Source organism: Phyllobates terribilis, unplaced genomic scaffold (genome assembly GCF_046119375.1).
Source record: "Phyllobates terribilis strain yellow unplaced genomic scaffold, ASM4611937v1 Scaffold_12__6_contigs__length_324123572, whole genome shotgun sequence".
Taxonomy (NCBI): Eukaryota; Metazoa; Chordata; class Amphibia; order Anura; family Dendrobatidae; genus Phyllobates; species Phyllobates terribilis.
In genome coordinates this window covers 277,321,077-277,336,754 of record NW_027362772.1, presented here as the reverse complement: position 1 = coordinate 277,336,754, position 15,678 = coordinate 277,321,077, and the positions used below count along the sequence as shown (strand labels likewise).

Sequence of the window (15,678 nt, the reverse complement as noted above, 5' to 3'; positions counted from 1 at the left end):
GGAAAAAGAAAACACTTTATAAAGAAGAAGTCATTATTGTAGCTATTTTATATGAAGTGTTAGATCTGAGGTGCCGTGGGATGTCCTTTAGCAAAGTAAAAAATAACAATAATAAAAAAAAAAGCACACACATATACATATATATTATATTATATATATATATATATATATATATATATATATATATATATATATATATATATATATATATATATATATATATATATACACACAAATAAATAATCACTGTGGGGTGTCCTTTAGCGCAGCAAAAATATTTATTATACTTATCTTTAATTTTTGTTTTGCTAAAGGACATCCCACAGTGAGATATATATATATATATATACCCATACACACACACACTCTCACACTTTTAACATACACTATGCTGTGTTATTTTGTGACTTGCAGCAATGCAGCAGCTCAGGTGATGTGGGACTACAAGTCACAAGATAACAGAAAAATTTTAAAATATATTTTAAAATTTTTCTGTTATCTTGTGACTTGTAGTCCCACATCACCTGAGCTGCTGCATTGCTGGAAGTTTACAAAATAACACAGCATAGTGTAAATGATATATATATATATTTTCTGTGTTATTTTGTGACTTGTAGTTCCACATCAGAGTCACAAAATGACAACGCAAAAAAAAAATATATATATTTTTATATATATACATACATATGCACACAAACACATTTTTTTCAATGAAGCTTTTTTTTCCTGCCCCCTGTTGCAGCCCCCCAGCAGCCACCACTCCGCATTCAGCCTGAGCAGTGCGCTCCCCTACTAACCATCGCTGTCCTTCTCCCATCCAGTGTGACAAGCTCTGAGCATCTCTCTCCCTCTTTGCCAGCAGTAAATATGGCGGTGGGGCTGATCCATTCTGTGTGAGGGAGGGGGGAGGCATGTGTTCCAGGCGCTCGGCGTGACGTCACCGCTGTGTTGATTTGCTAACCTTAAAGGAGAGAGGAGCTAGTGAGCATGAGAGCGGGCAGTGTGAACTGCTGGAGCCGGCGGCAGCTGCGGCTTTAACAGCGCATCTGCACTGAGTGCCATCCCCACACGTCTGCTGGCCATCCATCCATCCACACATATACATGCCTGCCTGCAGAGAGGGGCAGACACCGCGACCCAGCAGCACAGGTGAGTGCACCAAAGTAACCTGCTCCAACTTCATCCCGAGTGAGCGCAGCTGCTGCCGACGATCTCCATCATCCTCCAGCTTCGCTCCTTCCAGAAGTTGCATTGTTTGTTTATACAAGTTGTTGCTGATATTCTGATACATTGTATCCACTTTAGAACTTTCGTTCTATTGTCGGGTTTTTTTCTTTTTTTTTATTTGTAAATAAAAAGTTAATATCAGCATTGATTATCCTCTTGTCGCAAGCGAAGACTTGGCTTATTCCAGATGCTTTTTTTTTTGTTCAGGTGGGATATATATATATATATATATATATATATATATATATATATATATATATATATATATATATATATATATATATATATATATATTTAATATAACTGTGATTTAAAGGGCTGTGTTGTATTCAGACAGTGCATGCCTTCTGCAGCCTAGTGGTGTGAGACAGGGGGACAGTGAAATGTGGCATGCATAATTATGACTTGTTTATGTCTGCTAAATGCAAGACTGGGGGAAAGAAGGCAAATTCTCTTCCTTTTGTTTTTTTAAAAGGAGGCGAATAGTGCTCCTCTCCTTGTGATTGATGTGGAATAGATTCCTCCCTGTCTCATCTGTTGAATTTTTGAGTCAGTTCTTGATTCATTCTGTAATGGTCATTTCTTCTGCATCCACTTTCCCTCTATATATGAAGCACCTCCACTATTCCCATTGTCTGTATGTATCACCATCATCATCCTCCTCTTCTACACATACATCATGTTCTAACATTTTGGGAACCTGTCTCCTTCCCTCTTTTGTATGCTGTCTGTATTAGCCAAGGCTGACCAGGACTTAATATTCAGATATTCATTTTATGTGGTAGCTAGACAGAACCGAAAACACATTAGAAACCTCTACTGTGGGTGAATTTTAAGCAGCCTTTGCTGTCTCCACACATGTTTTACCTGCTCTTGCCCAGTATTACCAATGTCTAAAATTTTTATAAAGCCTCTGTAGTATGTCCCCCCCTTTCCTCCCTACCCCCTTTATAGCTCTGCAAGGGTTAATCCTTCCACCTCATCTCCTCTTCATGTCAATAATGCTGACATAGATTTTTTTTTTTTTGCACCTTTAAATATGTATAATTTTTTTTATTTGCTCGCAAACTAGTTTTGCCTAAGGTTTAAAGAAAACTGAAGCTGGGCAATACAGCACTGATAAAGGGCTTTAATAGTTGACTAATTAACCCTTCCAAGTCATCAAAAGGAGCTCTGTCAATGGATACACCCCCCAGCTACAAAGATAGAGACCATAATCCACTGGCTACATGGAATATAGTTTAAGGGAACAGCTACCCCCTTTTTAATAGAGGTCTCATTGGAGCTGATCTTTGGCTTTCCCCTATTGATCACTGGTATAACTTCCTATTTCCATTGTCTTCTATCTTTTTTTTTTTTTTCTTGCTGTGTGACTGTATCTTTTTTAACAGAGACTTAACAGTTTGTTCCTAAGAATGCTTACACATCCATAAAGGAGCGCAGAAATAGATTTCTTTTATGGATGGGACTGAACTGTAGCCCATATTTTAACACCTCATAAATTAGGTGTAACACTTTTTGTTTTTCCTCCTTTAGAGCTGAGATTGTAGACAGCTTCCTCCTACAATCAGTAATCAATTACCCTGTATTATCTTATACCCTGATTGATAAGCAATGCAGGTGTTTACTTTTAAAGCCATGTCAAGGTATGTTAAAGACAGTGCCAGAGGTAATATTTGCTTTTTATTTTCTGGGTGACCTCACTAAAAAGGGTTGGTTTTTTTTTTTTTCTTTATTTGGGGCTCTGGTTTCCATCCTTCTGACCCTCCACACTGTAGAACTGCCTTGTACTTTGCTTCAGACAAAAACATTCTTGCCTTTGGCCACACAATAAGACCAGCCGCTATTGTGGGGGGGGGAATTCTGTTTTCTTAGCCCCTTTTATCTTGACTTATTTGTATTTTCTTGCCATTCTCGATGCATCTTTGTGCTCGTTTCTTTTACTAGGTTCTTATAAACTGTCTTTCATTGTGGATTTTACATTATGGCTGGTGTGATAGTGTTTGACTTGAACCTGTAGGAATGTTGGCTAACTTGAGACACAATATGTTCTGGCTTTATGGTGTGAATGTAAACCAGGTACTTTGACTTATTGAGGTAGGAAAAGATCAGTGGTGTCTTCTATCAGGCTTTGTCGAGTTATTAGAGTCTATATAATAACATTAGTATTTTGTAGAACAGGTGACTTCTTGACTGTCTATTCTGTAGGACCAGAAGGTGAATGTTCCTTTTATCGGGTTTTACGTTATCAATGTGATTAATTGCAGCTTTGAAAGGAAAGTTTTTGGGTCTTCATCTATCTATAGATTCCTGGAGATGCAGCAGAGCTGTGGGGTAACATTGTGTGTGCATTGTTTATATACTGTACAAATGCAGTCCTATGTAAAACCAGATATCCCTACAAGAAGAATGGCGTATGCATTATTGCATTGGTCCCTAGCGCCTTCAACCAGGCACTTTTGTGGGGGTATTTGTAGTTATTTAAAGGAAATGACAGTTGGCTATATTGGCACTTCTGTGACCATGAGGGGGCACTATATTACATTTGGGAGTATTTGATGGAAAAACATTGCCAATTAAAGGCACAGTACCCTTTTTTTTTTTTTTTTTTTTTTTTTTTTTTTCATATATTGCAAATATAAGCGCGCTGGTAAATGTTTTGCATTGACTATGGTGTGACATTGCAAAAAAGAAATGGACAATTTAACAATTTTAACACTGTTCTAAAGACTGTAGCATGACTGATAGTGCAGATTGCTAATCAATATAGACTGAATATTATTTATTTTATTTTTTTTTTAAAAAAGGTAATTTGTCCCTTTTAACTGCTAATATATAATGATATATTGCTGGTATTTTGGATATTCATTGGTTTTAAATTATGGATTGAGGGATATCTATTATGTTGCCAAGTTCCAAGACTGTCTTCGTCTTAAGGGTTGAATGGCAATCTTGCAGAAATTAAAATGCAATGTATAAGTTTAACGTGTTCAGACGTTTAACGCTTAAGTTTCCTTCCAAGCATAGCGCTCCACTTTATTTCTGCTTGTCCTATAAGTTTTGGAACTCCTCACTGTAATTATATAGGATATTATTAACCCCCTTTCCCAAGGTGCGGTGTAACAATAGGTTTAATGTTAAAGCTTTCCACTTTGTACTTTTTGTTACACAGACTTCAATTGTCACCATTATTCTGCGTCTGACAAGTCCAATAAAGCATCCCTCCAGACTGCATGTTCTTTTGTTACACGGTAACGCAAACCTGTGTTTATGGCTGTTGCTAGTTTGTGTGAGAGTTGGCCAGAAATAAGTAAATACCTGACTTGCCGTTATGTTTCTTTGCATTTTTAGATTGTCTCAGGGTGTTTTTTTTTTTAAGTGTTTTTTAAATTGGTTGTAAGAGTCATTGAAAGTTGCTCCACATTGATGGATGAGTATCCAAAAAATGCCCTCATTGTGGGTTTGACATTTGTGCATTAACGGCAAATCTTTACATTTTCTTTGCAATAACCCTACTGCCTCCCATTGATGGTTCCCAGTTGCCCTCTTCCTTTTTAAAATGGGAGCTTTGGCCACTTAAATTAGTTTAATGATACAATATTTAACGTCCTCGTACCAAGTAAAGGCGAAAAATCACTTTTTTTTTTTTTTCATTCTTTGAATTGTTGGTTGAAACCTTAATCCACTACAATCTCCTACAAAAGCTTTCTCTAGTTAGAGATTTATACTCCAATTTTGGTAGTAACCTATTATAGATGGTCTAAAATGCTTTTTCTTGTTTAAACTTGATAGCCGCAGTAATATCTTGCGGTGCCTTGTCTGGTCTGATTGAGACTAAATATACTGCATGTTATCAAATGATGGAAGAACACTAGTAAAGAGTCTACTAGTGATGACTTTCTACAGAGATGTAGCACGGCTAAATTCCTATAAGACAGGTGTAATATTGTACATTTTTTACAATGGTTCCTTGTGTTGACCGGCAGGGAATGCAAAACCAGTGCACCAAGGCCCAAAGTCGGTCACATCTTCAGTTATGGTGTTTTATTAAATGTGCTACAGGCAGAAGTTCATTACAATCATCATGTTAGTCCGAGTATTGTGGCTTTCATTATAAAAGACCCCATAATAAGTCTATCGTGTTCTGTAGAAGTTTCCATTGCGTTAATATAAAAAGAAATGCGCCAATTTCACCATAATTTTCTTCCTGAATCTGCAAAAAAAGAGGCTTCAGATGAAGTTGACTTATACTCTTATGCTTCGTCCTCTGTAGAGCATGTGTCTGTGATTGGTATGATTTGTCATACATTGATGTGTCTCGGTCTTAAATCCATTATCATCCAAAGAGCCTTATTTCTTTTTTTTATTGTCCAGAAGATTGTACAATTTCTTCTTATGTATTTATTTTATCCTATTATATATTTTAATAACGTTAGTTTAATTTCCTCCTTTGGAATGTCAAGATCTTTGCCATTGGTGGAGAATGTTCCCTCTCAATCACTTGCAATGTCGCTAATGAAGACATTACACATCATTGCTCCAAGCAGAAATCCCTGTGGAACTCCACTTACTAACCTTTTTCTACCTCTGAATCTTTGCATCTAGTAGAACTCCTGACCCCTGTCCTTCAACAGATTTTATGTCTCTTTTATTATCTTCAAGTCCCATCATGTGACACAGACTATAAGGTCATTCTTGGCTAAGCAAACTTTTGGTCTACACAGAACTTGTTTTTTTTTCCTGCACTATCTGAATTCTCTAGTTTACAATGCTGTAGAAGAAAAGAATCCAGTTTTAGAAACTTTTGATATTTGGCGCAGATTTCAAAATAGTTCTATATTATGGTATATCATTTATTACCAGAATTGGATTGTACCTTCTGTTGACTCCCATTCATGGTGTAACTCCTACAAACATTGGGCAACACGTCGTTACCTGTAGATATAGTCATGTGACCAAATGTTAATTACTATAGACAATATTATGTTATATATATATTTTTTTTGTATTAAAAGATCAAATGGTCATGAATCTGTAGGAAGGTCTGCACAGGTGGGCTATGCATATAACTACGCTGTATATGCAGCCGTAATAAATTGCAGATAGTGCAACTGCAGAAATGCCTAGTTTAATGATCAAAGTTCTAATTTTAGCAATTAATCACCTACCACATGAGTCCCACCGCTGGGCTTCTCACTGATCCCCAGAAAGGTCTGTCGAGTACCATGTTTGCTCCATGGGTGCATTGCTCTAAGCATTCTCCAGCTGCACCACTGGCAATTAATGCCACAGTGGTGCGCATGCGCTTTGCTTTCATGGCTCCATCCAAGCGACATTTGGGATTGATCAGCAAGTTATCTCCTAACTTGTGTGGCAGTATTTCCACTTTGATGTGCAAAGGAGAATGTACATGGTATGATTGCAAATAAAGTGTCATAATCGATTTACGAAGAAATGATCAAAAAAAAATTTGTTAAAGCATATATGATCTGTCTTTTTTAAGTGCATGACTTTTCTGCTCATCATAATGACTAAATTCTTGTTTTTATTCTATCCGTAGGTCCATTGGTTTCAGCGATTGGCCCACCATACCAAACAGCGAGACTAATGACTAGACCCCAGGAGAACTATGGATTTGACTAATATGGGTATGATACAGTTGCAAAACCCCAATCACCCCTCAGGGCTTCTCCTAAAAGCCAACCAGATGCGGTTGGCGGGGACGCTTTGTGATGTGGTGATCATGGTGGATACTCAAGAGTTTCATGCCCATAGGACAGTATTGGCTTGTACTAGTAAGATGTTTGAAATACTCTTCCACCGTAGCAGCCAGCATTACACCTTGGACTTTTTGTCGCCAAAGACCTTTCAACAGATTTTGGAGTATGCTTACACTGCCACTCTGCAGGCCAAGGTAGAAGATCTAGATGACCTTCTATATGCAGCAGAAATTCTAGAAATTGAGTATTTAGAAGAGCAATGTCTGAAGATCCTAGAAACTATCCAAGCTTCAGAAGAGAATGATGGAGATTTGTGTACAAGTGACAGAGCTGTGGATGATGAAGAAGACAGAAAATCAAGATTTATTAAAAACATGTTGAACGCAAAGCATTCCAGTGAAGAAAGTGGCTATGCCAGCATGGGCAATCAGAACTTAATGGATCAAAGTCCATCAGTGTCAACGTCATATGGACTTTCTGGTATGAGCCCTACTAAGACTGCAGTAGATAGTTTAATGACCATTGGCCAGTCATTGCTCCAAGGAGCATTGCAACAAAATGCACTAGACTTGCACTCCACCAGCAGACTTCAAGGTCTTTCAGAGGTGAAGACAGAAGTTATGCAAGTTGATGAAAGCACCAACCGTGATAGCCCAACGGCAGAATCCAGTGCATCTGGGGGAGACAAATCCGATGAAAAGGCCAAGGAGAGTCCTGGAACTCCGACCCGTAGTAGTGTCATCACAAGTGCTCGAGATCTTACCTTTCCTCGTGACGAAAATGCTCCAGATCAGTCTTTGGAATTGGCTCAAGGTTTTAGCCTTGCTCAAGAACATGCAATTTCCCATGCAGAGAAGCATCTAAGTGTCTACTCTGTCCTACCAAACCATAAGGGTGAATCTATGATTAGTGTGCCAACATCTATGGCTTCTGCTCTTCACATGCAACCAGCACTTGCAGTATCAATGGACTTTAGTGCTTATGGTGGACTTCTTCCCCAAGGTTTCATTCAGAGAGAGTTGTTTAACAAGCTTGGTGAAATTGCCGCTGGGATGAAGAACGAAGGCAGAAGCATCAGTGAGCGATGCAGCGTGTGTGGAGCGAATCTTCCAGACAATGATTCCATTGAACATCACAGGTATAGTTCTAGAATTGATCTGTGACTTTTTTTCTTTTTTAACATGTTGAAAGGCAGTCGTCAGTACAAAATGAGTGTTCAAGCCAAGCACAGGTGCTCCATGCACCTTCTGGGGTGGTCAAACAGTTCAATCCACCTTCTTGTTTTCCATCTATTTTTGCCCTTCTCTGGCTCTTGTAAAGCCAGGAAAAGTCAATCAAGAAAAAGTGTACTGGAGATGGTCAGTAACACAATAGTTGGGAAGGTGCACAGTGCTTGGTTCGAACAGTCAGTTGGTGCTGAAAGGTTCCCTTTGACATCTCATCCGCCATACAGCTTAGCATATGTAATGTTTTGAGAAGAGTTAAGATGGAATTCCATCTATCCCTCTACACCCCTAGCTCAGGTCATCCTCACTAGTGACCATTCAGACCACTGACTTGCTGCAGGGTCAGATGACTGATGGGTCGGACTCGGACTCCATCCCATCAGAAGTGTTGATGTCCTGCCCATCAGCCGCCTTACTCTTCGGCAAATTGGTGGCTTCAGCAGTCTAGTGGCTGTATGGACAGAACGTTATTACTTCCAGGCAGGCTGATGCTGGGACGTCTAGTGTTTTTGGAGTGGTAATTAATACTTTTATTTTACAATGACTCCTTCCCTTTGGTCTGAAAAAAGGAAAGAGCATATCAGTTTTTACCCTAGATTTGGGCTACATGCAAAGGTTGAGTGTTGGCTAATGTGATTATTGCTGCAATATCTTGTCGGCAGCACAATCCCTGTTTCCACTGGGCAATGTGCTGCCGATAACAGAAATGTTTTTGTTTATTTGTTTTATGCAAATGTAGACTTTCTGATCACCCTACAAAGGAGCACTTTGCTCGTTCATCGGCCGATCGCCAGCAAATATGCTCAATCCGATAATTGAACGCTTGTTCAAGAAGTAACAACTTGTTTAAAGCAGACCTGTAACCAGGTCAAAAGGCCCCATTTTTTTTGCTCTTTTATTCCTGCTGCTTCCGTGTACTCTGCTTTTTTTTTTTCTGCCACTTGGTTCTAAAACTATGAACCTTATTCATTTAGTGCTATTTTTTTTATAGTCTTTATCAAGGATGTCTGGCTCAGAGGATCCTCTGGGGTGTGTCTTAAGACTTCTTTGCTTCATTGCCCTTTAAGCTCTGCCCTCTTGAGACTATAAAAATTAACACCAAATAAAAAGGCCCTTATCTCTGAAAGCTTATGGCGGTTTAAAAAAAAAAAATAATAATAATAATAATTAAGGGAGCAGCGGAAATAAAATGAGCAATGACTAGCCACTTTAGTCTGTACACTGTAACTTTTGGACATCCATTGTTTGCCATTAGGGGATATGTTTTCCCTTATTTCTTGATCCCTTAAAGGTAATCTAAGGGCTCTCCGAAAGTTGCTTCTGGATAGATTACAATTATTTTAGAGGTTATCTCAGCTGAAATGAGAAGTCTGCAGTCACTGTGACTTGAGACTTCTGCTCTGTGACACTGTCATGATTCCCTGTGGAGGTGGGTGGTCGTGTGACCGCATTGATGTTGTTTGTATACTTGTGTTCACATGCCGATTAGAGTAGTCCAACCTCTCTCAATCCAATTGAAGGAATCTGAGAGAAGACAGACAAGTCTAGTTGGCATGTGACATCTAGTATGCAAATCGCAACCAGCATGGGGGAATCATGACAGTGGGCGCATCTCACACTGTTGGCAGTGACGGCAGACTGTTTCAGCACAGGCAACCCCCTTAAAAAGTGTCCAAGATTGGAGCCAACAAATAAACCCAGCTTTTGCTCTTTTGGTTGTGTCTGGTATTTCAGCTCAGCCCTGTTTCACTTGAGTGCATGCTCAGCAATACCAGAAAGGGCCCATGATAAAGTGTGGTGCTGTTTTTTTGGGGAAAAACCCATGGGAACCAATTCATCACTTAGTTTTTTTTTGACAACTTAAAAAAAAGAAACCCTCAGGAATCTGTGTTTTTTAAATATCTGGATGAGCAAAGTTGTCGAGGGGGCGTGGAATGAATACAGATGCAAATTGTATAGGGAGTAAGGGGCAAATAATAAACTAACTAAAGGGGAACAAATTGCTCCAGAAAACTGCAAAAACAAGAAGAATGATCAATCGGGGTCATGGGCTTTGTGAATGCCTGCCATGTTCCCCCACATTGCTACAATTGACTGTTGCATTTGTGTTGCTGGCATAGTTGTGTCCTAGGGTTATTTGCTGCAGGTTTATCCTGCTTATTTTCCTTTTATTGGCTGCTGAAGTTAGATACAATGTAAATGACACTTGATTAAGACAGGACTGGGGGGGTGTTTTTTTTTTTTTTTTGCATCATCTCTCTTTACAACTTTTGTCCTGCAATTTTCAATTATGTCTCATTTTCAAGACCCTTTAGAATGACCGTTTAATTGTTTTTGTTTTATTTGCGTGTACACCAGACCACTTATAATCTGTGCCCAATTATATAACCTCTACAATCCTAGAGGGACCGTCTTTATTTTGTTGTTCTCCATCTAAAGTCTCAACCTGTTTTCACAATCCTCGTCTGTACAGTACAGACTCACATCGGAGATAATTTGCACAAACTTCCAGATCTTAATCATCGGGAACAGGGAACTGTAAAAAAAAAAAAAAGAGGACACAATGTACTAGTAAAAAACTGTATCCTATTGGCCATTCACAAAAGTTAATCATCGCAGAGCTCTGCATAATGAGATGATGCTAGGTGTGGGATAGAAGAGCTGCCACACGTGTGAGGTGTGGTGTCCTTGTGTGTTACATTTTGTTCTTTTCAGTACCCAGCGATTAAAGGTACAGTACGGCGGTTGAACATTTGTGGGTGTGTTTGTACTTTTAATTTTGACGTGGTGATGCATGCCATATGAATCGCCTGTAATCATCGCTTGCCTGTTTACTCCTGACGTGCATCGCATTACTTTTATATTAGAAACGAGACCTGCTTTAATTTATGAGTACAAGAAAGGATGATGAGGCAGTGGATTGTAGTCTTCAATTTTATAAAAATATAACTTCAGCTAAAGCCTTGTGTCTAAAGGGTTACTGTTCACAGGATGGAAGTGGATACTTTTACTTAAAATCCTATGTCTGCGCTTGTTTGTTTATGTTTTAAATATTTACTAAAAACATACTTAGATTAATGTGGGTGACTCAAGTTTTGCTGTAATTTGGAATAAAGTATTTTAATTAAAAAAAAATAGTTTCTAAAAGTATTTAATAGGAATACACCCTTTTGGCCAAGAAGAGAGTGGAGCTGAATTTTTGTGATGTCATAGTATAAGATTTGTCATGATGTCACTTCAGTCTTATAACTTCTTAAAGGGGTTGTCTAGAGTCGCTCATTTCTTGATGATATAACGTTCGCCCATGATAAGGCTTGGAGGTGACGCGCCCCTGGGCCTGCTGTGTCGCGCAGCGTCTCGCGCACGGGGGCTTACCCGGAACCGGATCAGATGAGGGTTGTAGTCTCCGAGTGGCGGGGACCCGGTCCGTGCCCAGGGAGTCAGACTCAGTGTGTGGCAGTCTTGATAGATGTTATTTGAGTGTCGACTACGCCACCCGTTGATTTGCAGCTATGGAGCTGCCGCTGCAGGGCAGACCGCTGAGGCCGGTGTAGAATTGTGCAGCGTGATAGTATAACCCCCAACGGGAGGGGTATGGCCTCAGGGCAGCCGACGTGGAAGATGGGGGTAGCAGGAACCACTCAGAGACGGTGCGGTGTAATTCAGGGTCTTTACTGGTAACAACGATAGACCCTCCCGGAGTACTTGCTAGCGAACGGGGCCTGGTCAGTCCTTGAGCAGATGGGATCTCCCCTGGCCAGGCGGAGTTGTAGGCCTCCCAAACTGACTGTACTCTTCTGGCTACCTTGCTAGAAGCGGATATAAGTAGCCCACGTCCCTGAGTGTACCGTGTGGTGCTCACCCGTATGGCCGGTGACTCGGGGCCTTCTATTGGCTTCCGCTCCACGATGGCGGTGCTGGTCCCACGCGTGTGACCTTGCCTTCGGGTTTCTGGGCCTGAGGACCTGAAATCCCCTGCCGGTCGGCTTCTGCTGCTGGGTAAGAGTTAGTCCCCACAGCCTCGGACGCCGGGTCCGGTAAGAAAGCTTCTCAGTCAGGGCGAGCTCTGCAGCTGCCAGCCCCTGACTCGTAGTAGTATTGCTCCCACTGAGCTCCTGCTGTTTCTTCCTAATGACTGTTTCTTGTCTCTACTCTCCTTGACTCCTAACCCTGCTTCAGCCCCGGGTTTATATAGGGGAAGTTCTTCCCCTCCCAGGACTGGGCAGGAGGTGTGGCATGCACAGGATCCCTGACCAAAGGACCTCCCACCTGCTCTCAGACATAACATCTCTATCACTGTGGCAACCAGACCCCTGGGGTGTCACAGAGGTATCTCTGCTTGTCCTGTTCATTAGGATAGGACACGTGTGAAAACCATAATGTCATTGATATTGCTTTCTTCAGATGCTGATGTCCCCGGATAACCTCGTTTTTGATGACTAGAATAACATGGCTACATTCTTCAAAAAAATAGTGCTTACACTTCTTCTACAGGTTGCATGTGGTATTACAAATCCGCCCCAATCACTTTACTAGAGTCAACCTGAAATACCATTAAACAGACTTTTTAGAAGAAACTGGCCATGGACGGCACCTTTTTGAGGAAACTCTATAAATTGTTTGGATCTTAAGACTACGTTCCCAATGTTGAGCTTTTGACGTTGCAGATTTTCTGCACGCATTAAGTAAAATGGGTTACTTGCATTTTTTTTCAAAATAATACCTCTGATAAATGTTTAGGCTCATGCTTAGAGAATTTAAGATGTTTTTTTTCTCTTTTTATAGACTAGACTACATTGTCTATCGCTGAGGACTCCCAAACTCTAGTGTATCATTTATACATACCGTGTGTCGTATTTTTTTTTTTTTTCAATCCTTGCGGTCTTGTAGAAATAGAAGCTGACCCTTGTCTTGGGGACCACTAACTACTATGGGACGTGTCGGCATGCGTCACAGTGGAGTAACATTAACTTCATTGGTAGAGATGAGCAAATTTGTGTAGAATTTTCGAAACTTTGCTGGATTTGAATAACTTACGATTCAATTTTGTGTAAATTTGTCAATAAAAGGAAAAAAAAAATCCAGACTTTTACATAAAGTGGAAGATTGCATCAGCCAGAAAAGGTTGGCATGACCTCAGTCCCGGGCTACCAGTGTCAGCTGTAACACCTTGGAGACTCTTAGACAGTTACTGCCAACAATTTCAATACAACAATATTTTTTTTTTTTTTTTTTCATTTTTATTAAACAGAACAAAAATGTATAAAGTTATTCAAATGTAATTGACGTGGACCTTGAGTGTCGGCTGATATACACTCGTCTTTGTTTCTGAAGCTTCTACTTATCAATGTTCTATTATGATCCTAAAGTCGTTGAGAACTCATAGCCACTTACCTCTACTTCACTTCCACTTCCCATTCTGGCCCATTGCACAGTTGCCATTCCTGATGATATAGATGCCCCTCCTCTACTATTCGTGAATTCTCGAATATACCAGACCACAACCAAAACCTCATTACACTCCCACTTTCTATAATCACAATCTGAGTTCCGTTTCTCGTTCTTGCCTCCAGTGTCAGCTGTCTGACATGCGGCTCGTAAGTTTCTTTCAATATTTTTGATCTGATGTGGGGCCTATAGGCTTGTATCTACTATGCTCAACTGGAAATCCAGCGCTGCTAACTACTCCATAATCCCTTGTCAGTGTCACATATTATGAAGTACCACAGCCAATGAGGAGAGATTATCATAGTCTGTATAAAAGCTGAGGGTGGGAATGCAGCAGCCTTTGTGTGGTGAATCTGGGTAGTAAGAGTCCATCACAGCGTGGCACTAGAGATGGGGAGAGAAAGATATGAAATACTGAATAAAAATTACAGATGTGTGACAGCAATGAAAATAAACTGTTGCTATTCGTTAACCCACAGCCATATATGTTGAGGTCGCTTTGACGTTTCTAAGGCTGTGTTTGTGTTTCAAAGTGGTTGGATACAGTTCTGGAAGACCTCGACGTGTTACATGTGTCTTTTCATGGTCATTCATGCCACCTACCACCTTTTCACAAATATCTGTCATTTAAAACCAAACCGTATAGTTCAATCTAAAGAGGCTGCATACGATGACTTCACGTCCCTTCTCCAGCCCCCGCATTTGCAAACCTAGCGATGAAAGTAGAAAAAAGTGGTTTTTAAAAGTGCATGTTCTTGGGTGGAAAGAGCAGAATTTTGCCTGTACTTGCAGAAAATATTACACATTACATTTACCAGGTTCCCCCCCCCCCCCCTTCTTGATAGCAACAAATTCTCATGATTTCACATCATCGTATATGAGTGCACATTACTCACACTTGATACTTCTGTGTTCTCAGAATGAAGTAGCGTTCACCCTGTCATGTTACAGTAGACGGCATACAGTAGATTCCTGCACACTGAGTCAGGTTTTCATTATACCTGTGGCTACATTTCCATGTGGCAGCTCTGTACATATTTGTGCAATCCAGGGAGGATGGGGTTAAGCAGTGCAGGTTATAGTTGAAGGATCCTCGATTTCCTTTTGGCCACCTGAAGACTCCCAAGATATAAAATCATGGTCGTAAACCCGGTCTATATGGTTATAGAAGTGTAAAGACTAAATATACACAGGAGATTCTTCCATTCCTTAGATCACAAGTTCTCTGAAGTGGGTATATAAAACCATAATCTGCAACAGAAAAGTTTCAGCAGACTGAGGTCCCATCGACTGCACACACCATTGAGTGGTCTTTCACCGATCCATTATGACCTAGTGAAACTTGATGGAGTCCAATGCGCTTGATCTTTTATGAGCTGGAACTACAATAGAGAACCTAAGTCTAAAAATCTCACATAACTATTACTAATATTCCATTCAGAGTGATCTCCCTAAAAAAGATTAATTGGGAGATGGTGCTCTTAATTACTGAGCCAGTTCATCACATGTAAATGTGTGTTTAATAATATTTATGCCGTTTCTGTTTCCACAAAGCAGTCCTCGATAGACCTGTTAGCATCGCACGCATCGCCCATATCCTCTGTCTATGCACTTCCCTCCACCCACATTTTGGTTCTGTTTAAGCAACAATTCTGGCTAGAGATTGAAGATTAGAAATTAAAAAAAATCCAGAATTATTACACCTTTTATCTGATGTAATGGCAAAGTTTACTTTGTAAACTACAAATGTGTGTGTTCTTGTCTATTGAACAGTTTAAAGTTGATTTAAGGTTAAATTCACATGTTGCAGATTTGAGTGCACAGCGTAATACTGCGCCGGCTACTTAGTTGGGATTTCAACAAATCTCATTTACACATTGCAGAAATGATTCTGTTCCTAAATTGCCCTGCAGTGTGGATTTGTAAATCTGCAGCATGCACTGATTGATTTCACCTTTTGTCGTGAAAAGTTTTAATAAGCGACAAAATCTGCATAAACATGCCGATTCTGGATCATGTGAACGTAGCCTTAAAAGGGTTGTCCAGGCTAAAATTAC

General features: G+C 40.0%; 1 protein-coding gene across 1 annotated transcript in view; it reads left to right on the top strand.

The window, feature by feature from the left end:
• Window positions 1-948: 948 nt before the first annotated feature.
• ZBTB16 (zinc finger and BTB domain containing 16) overlaps window positions 949-15,678 on the top strand; it is a 129,477-nt gene continuing 114,747 nt past the window's right edge. Inside the window, exons 1-2 of the mRNA XM_073657005.1 lie at window positions 949-1,149; window positions 6,788-8,085. Of these exons, the coding sequence (XP_073513106.1) occupies window positions 6,857-8,085 (1,229 nt within the window). The 5' untranslated portion in view covers window positions 949-1,149; window positions 6,788-6,856. The remainder of the gene's footprint in view (window positions 1,150-6,787; window positions 8,086-15,678) is intronic.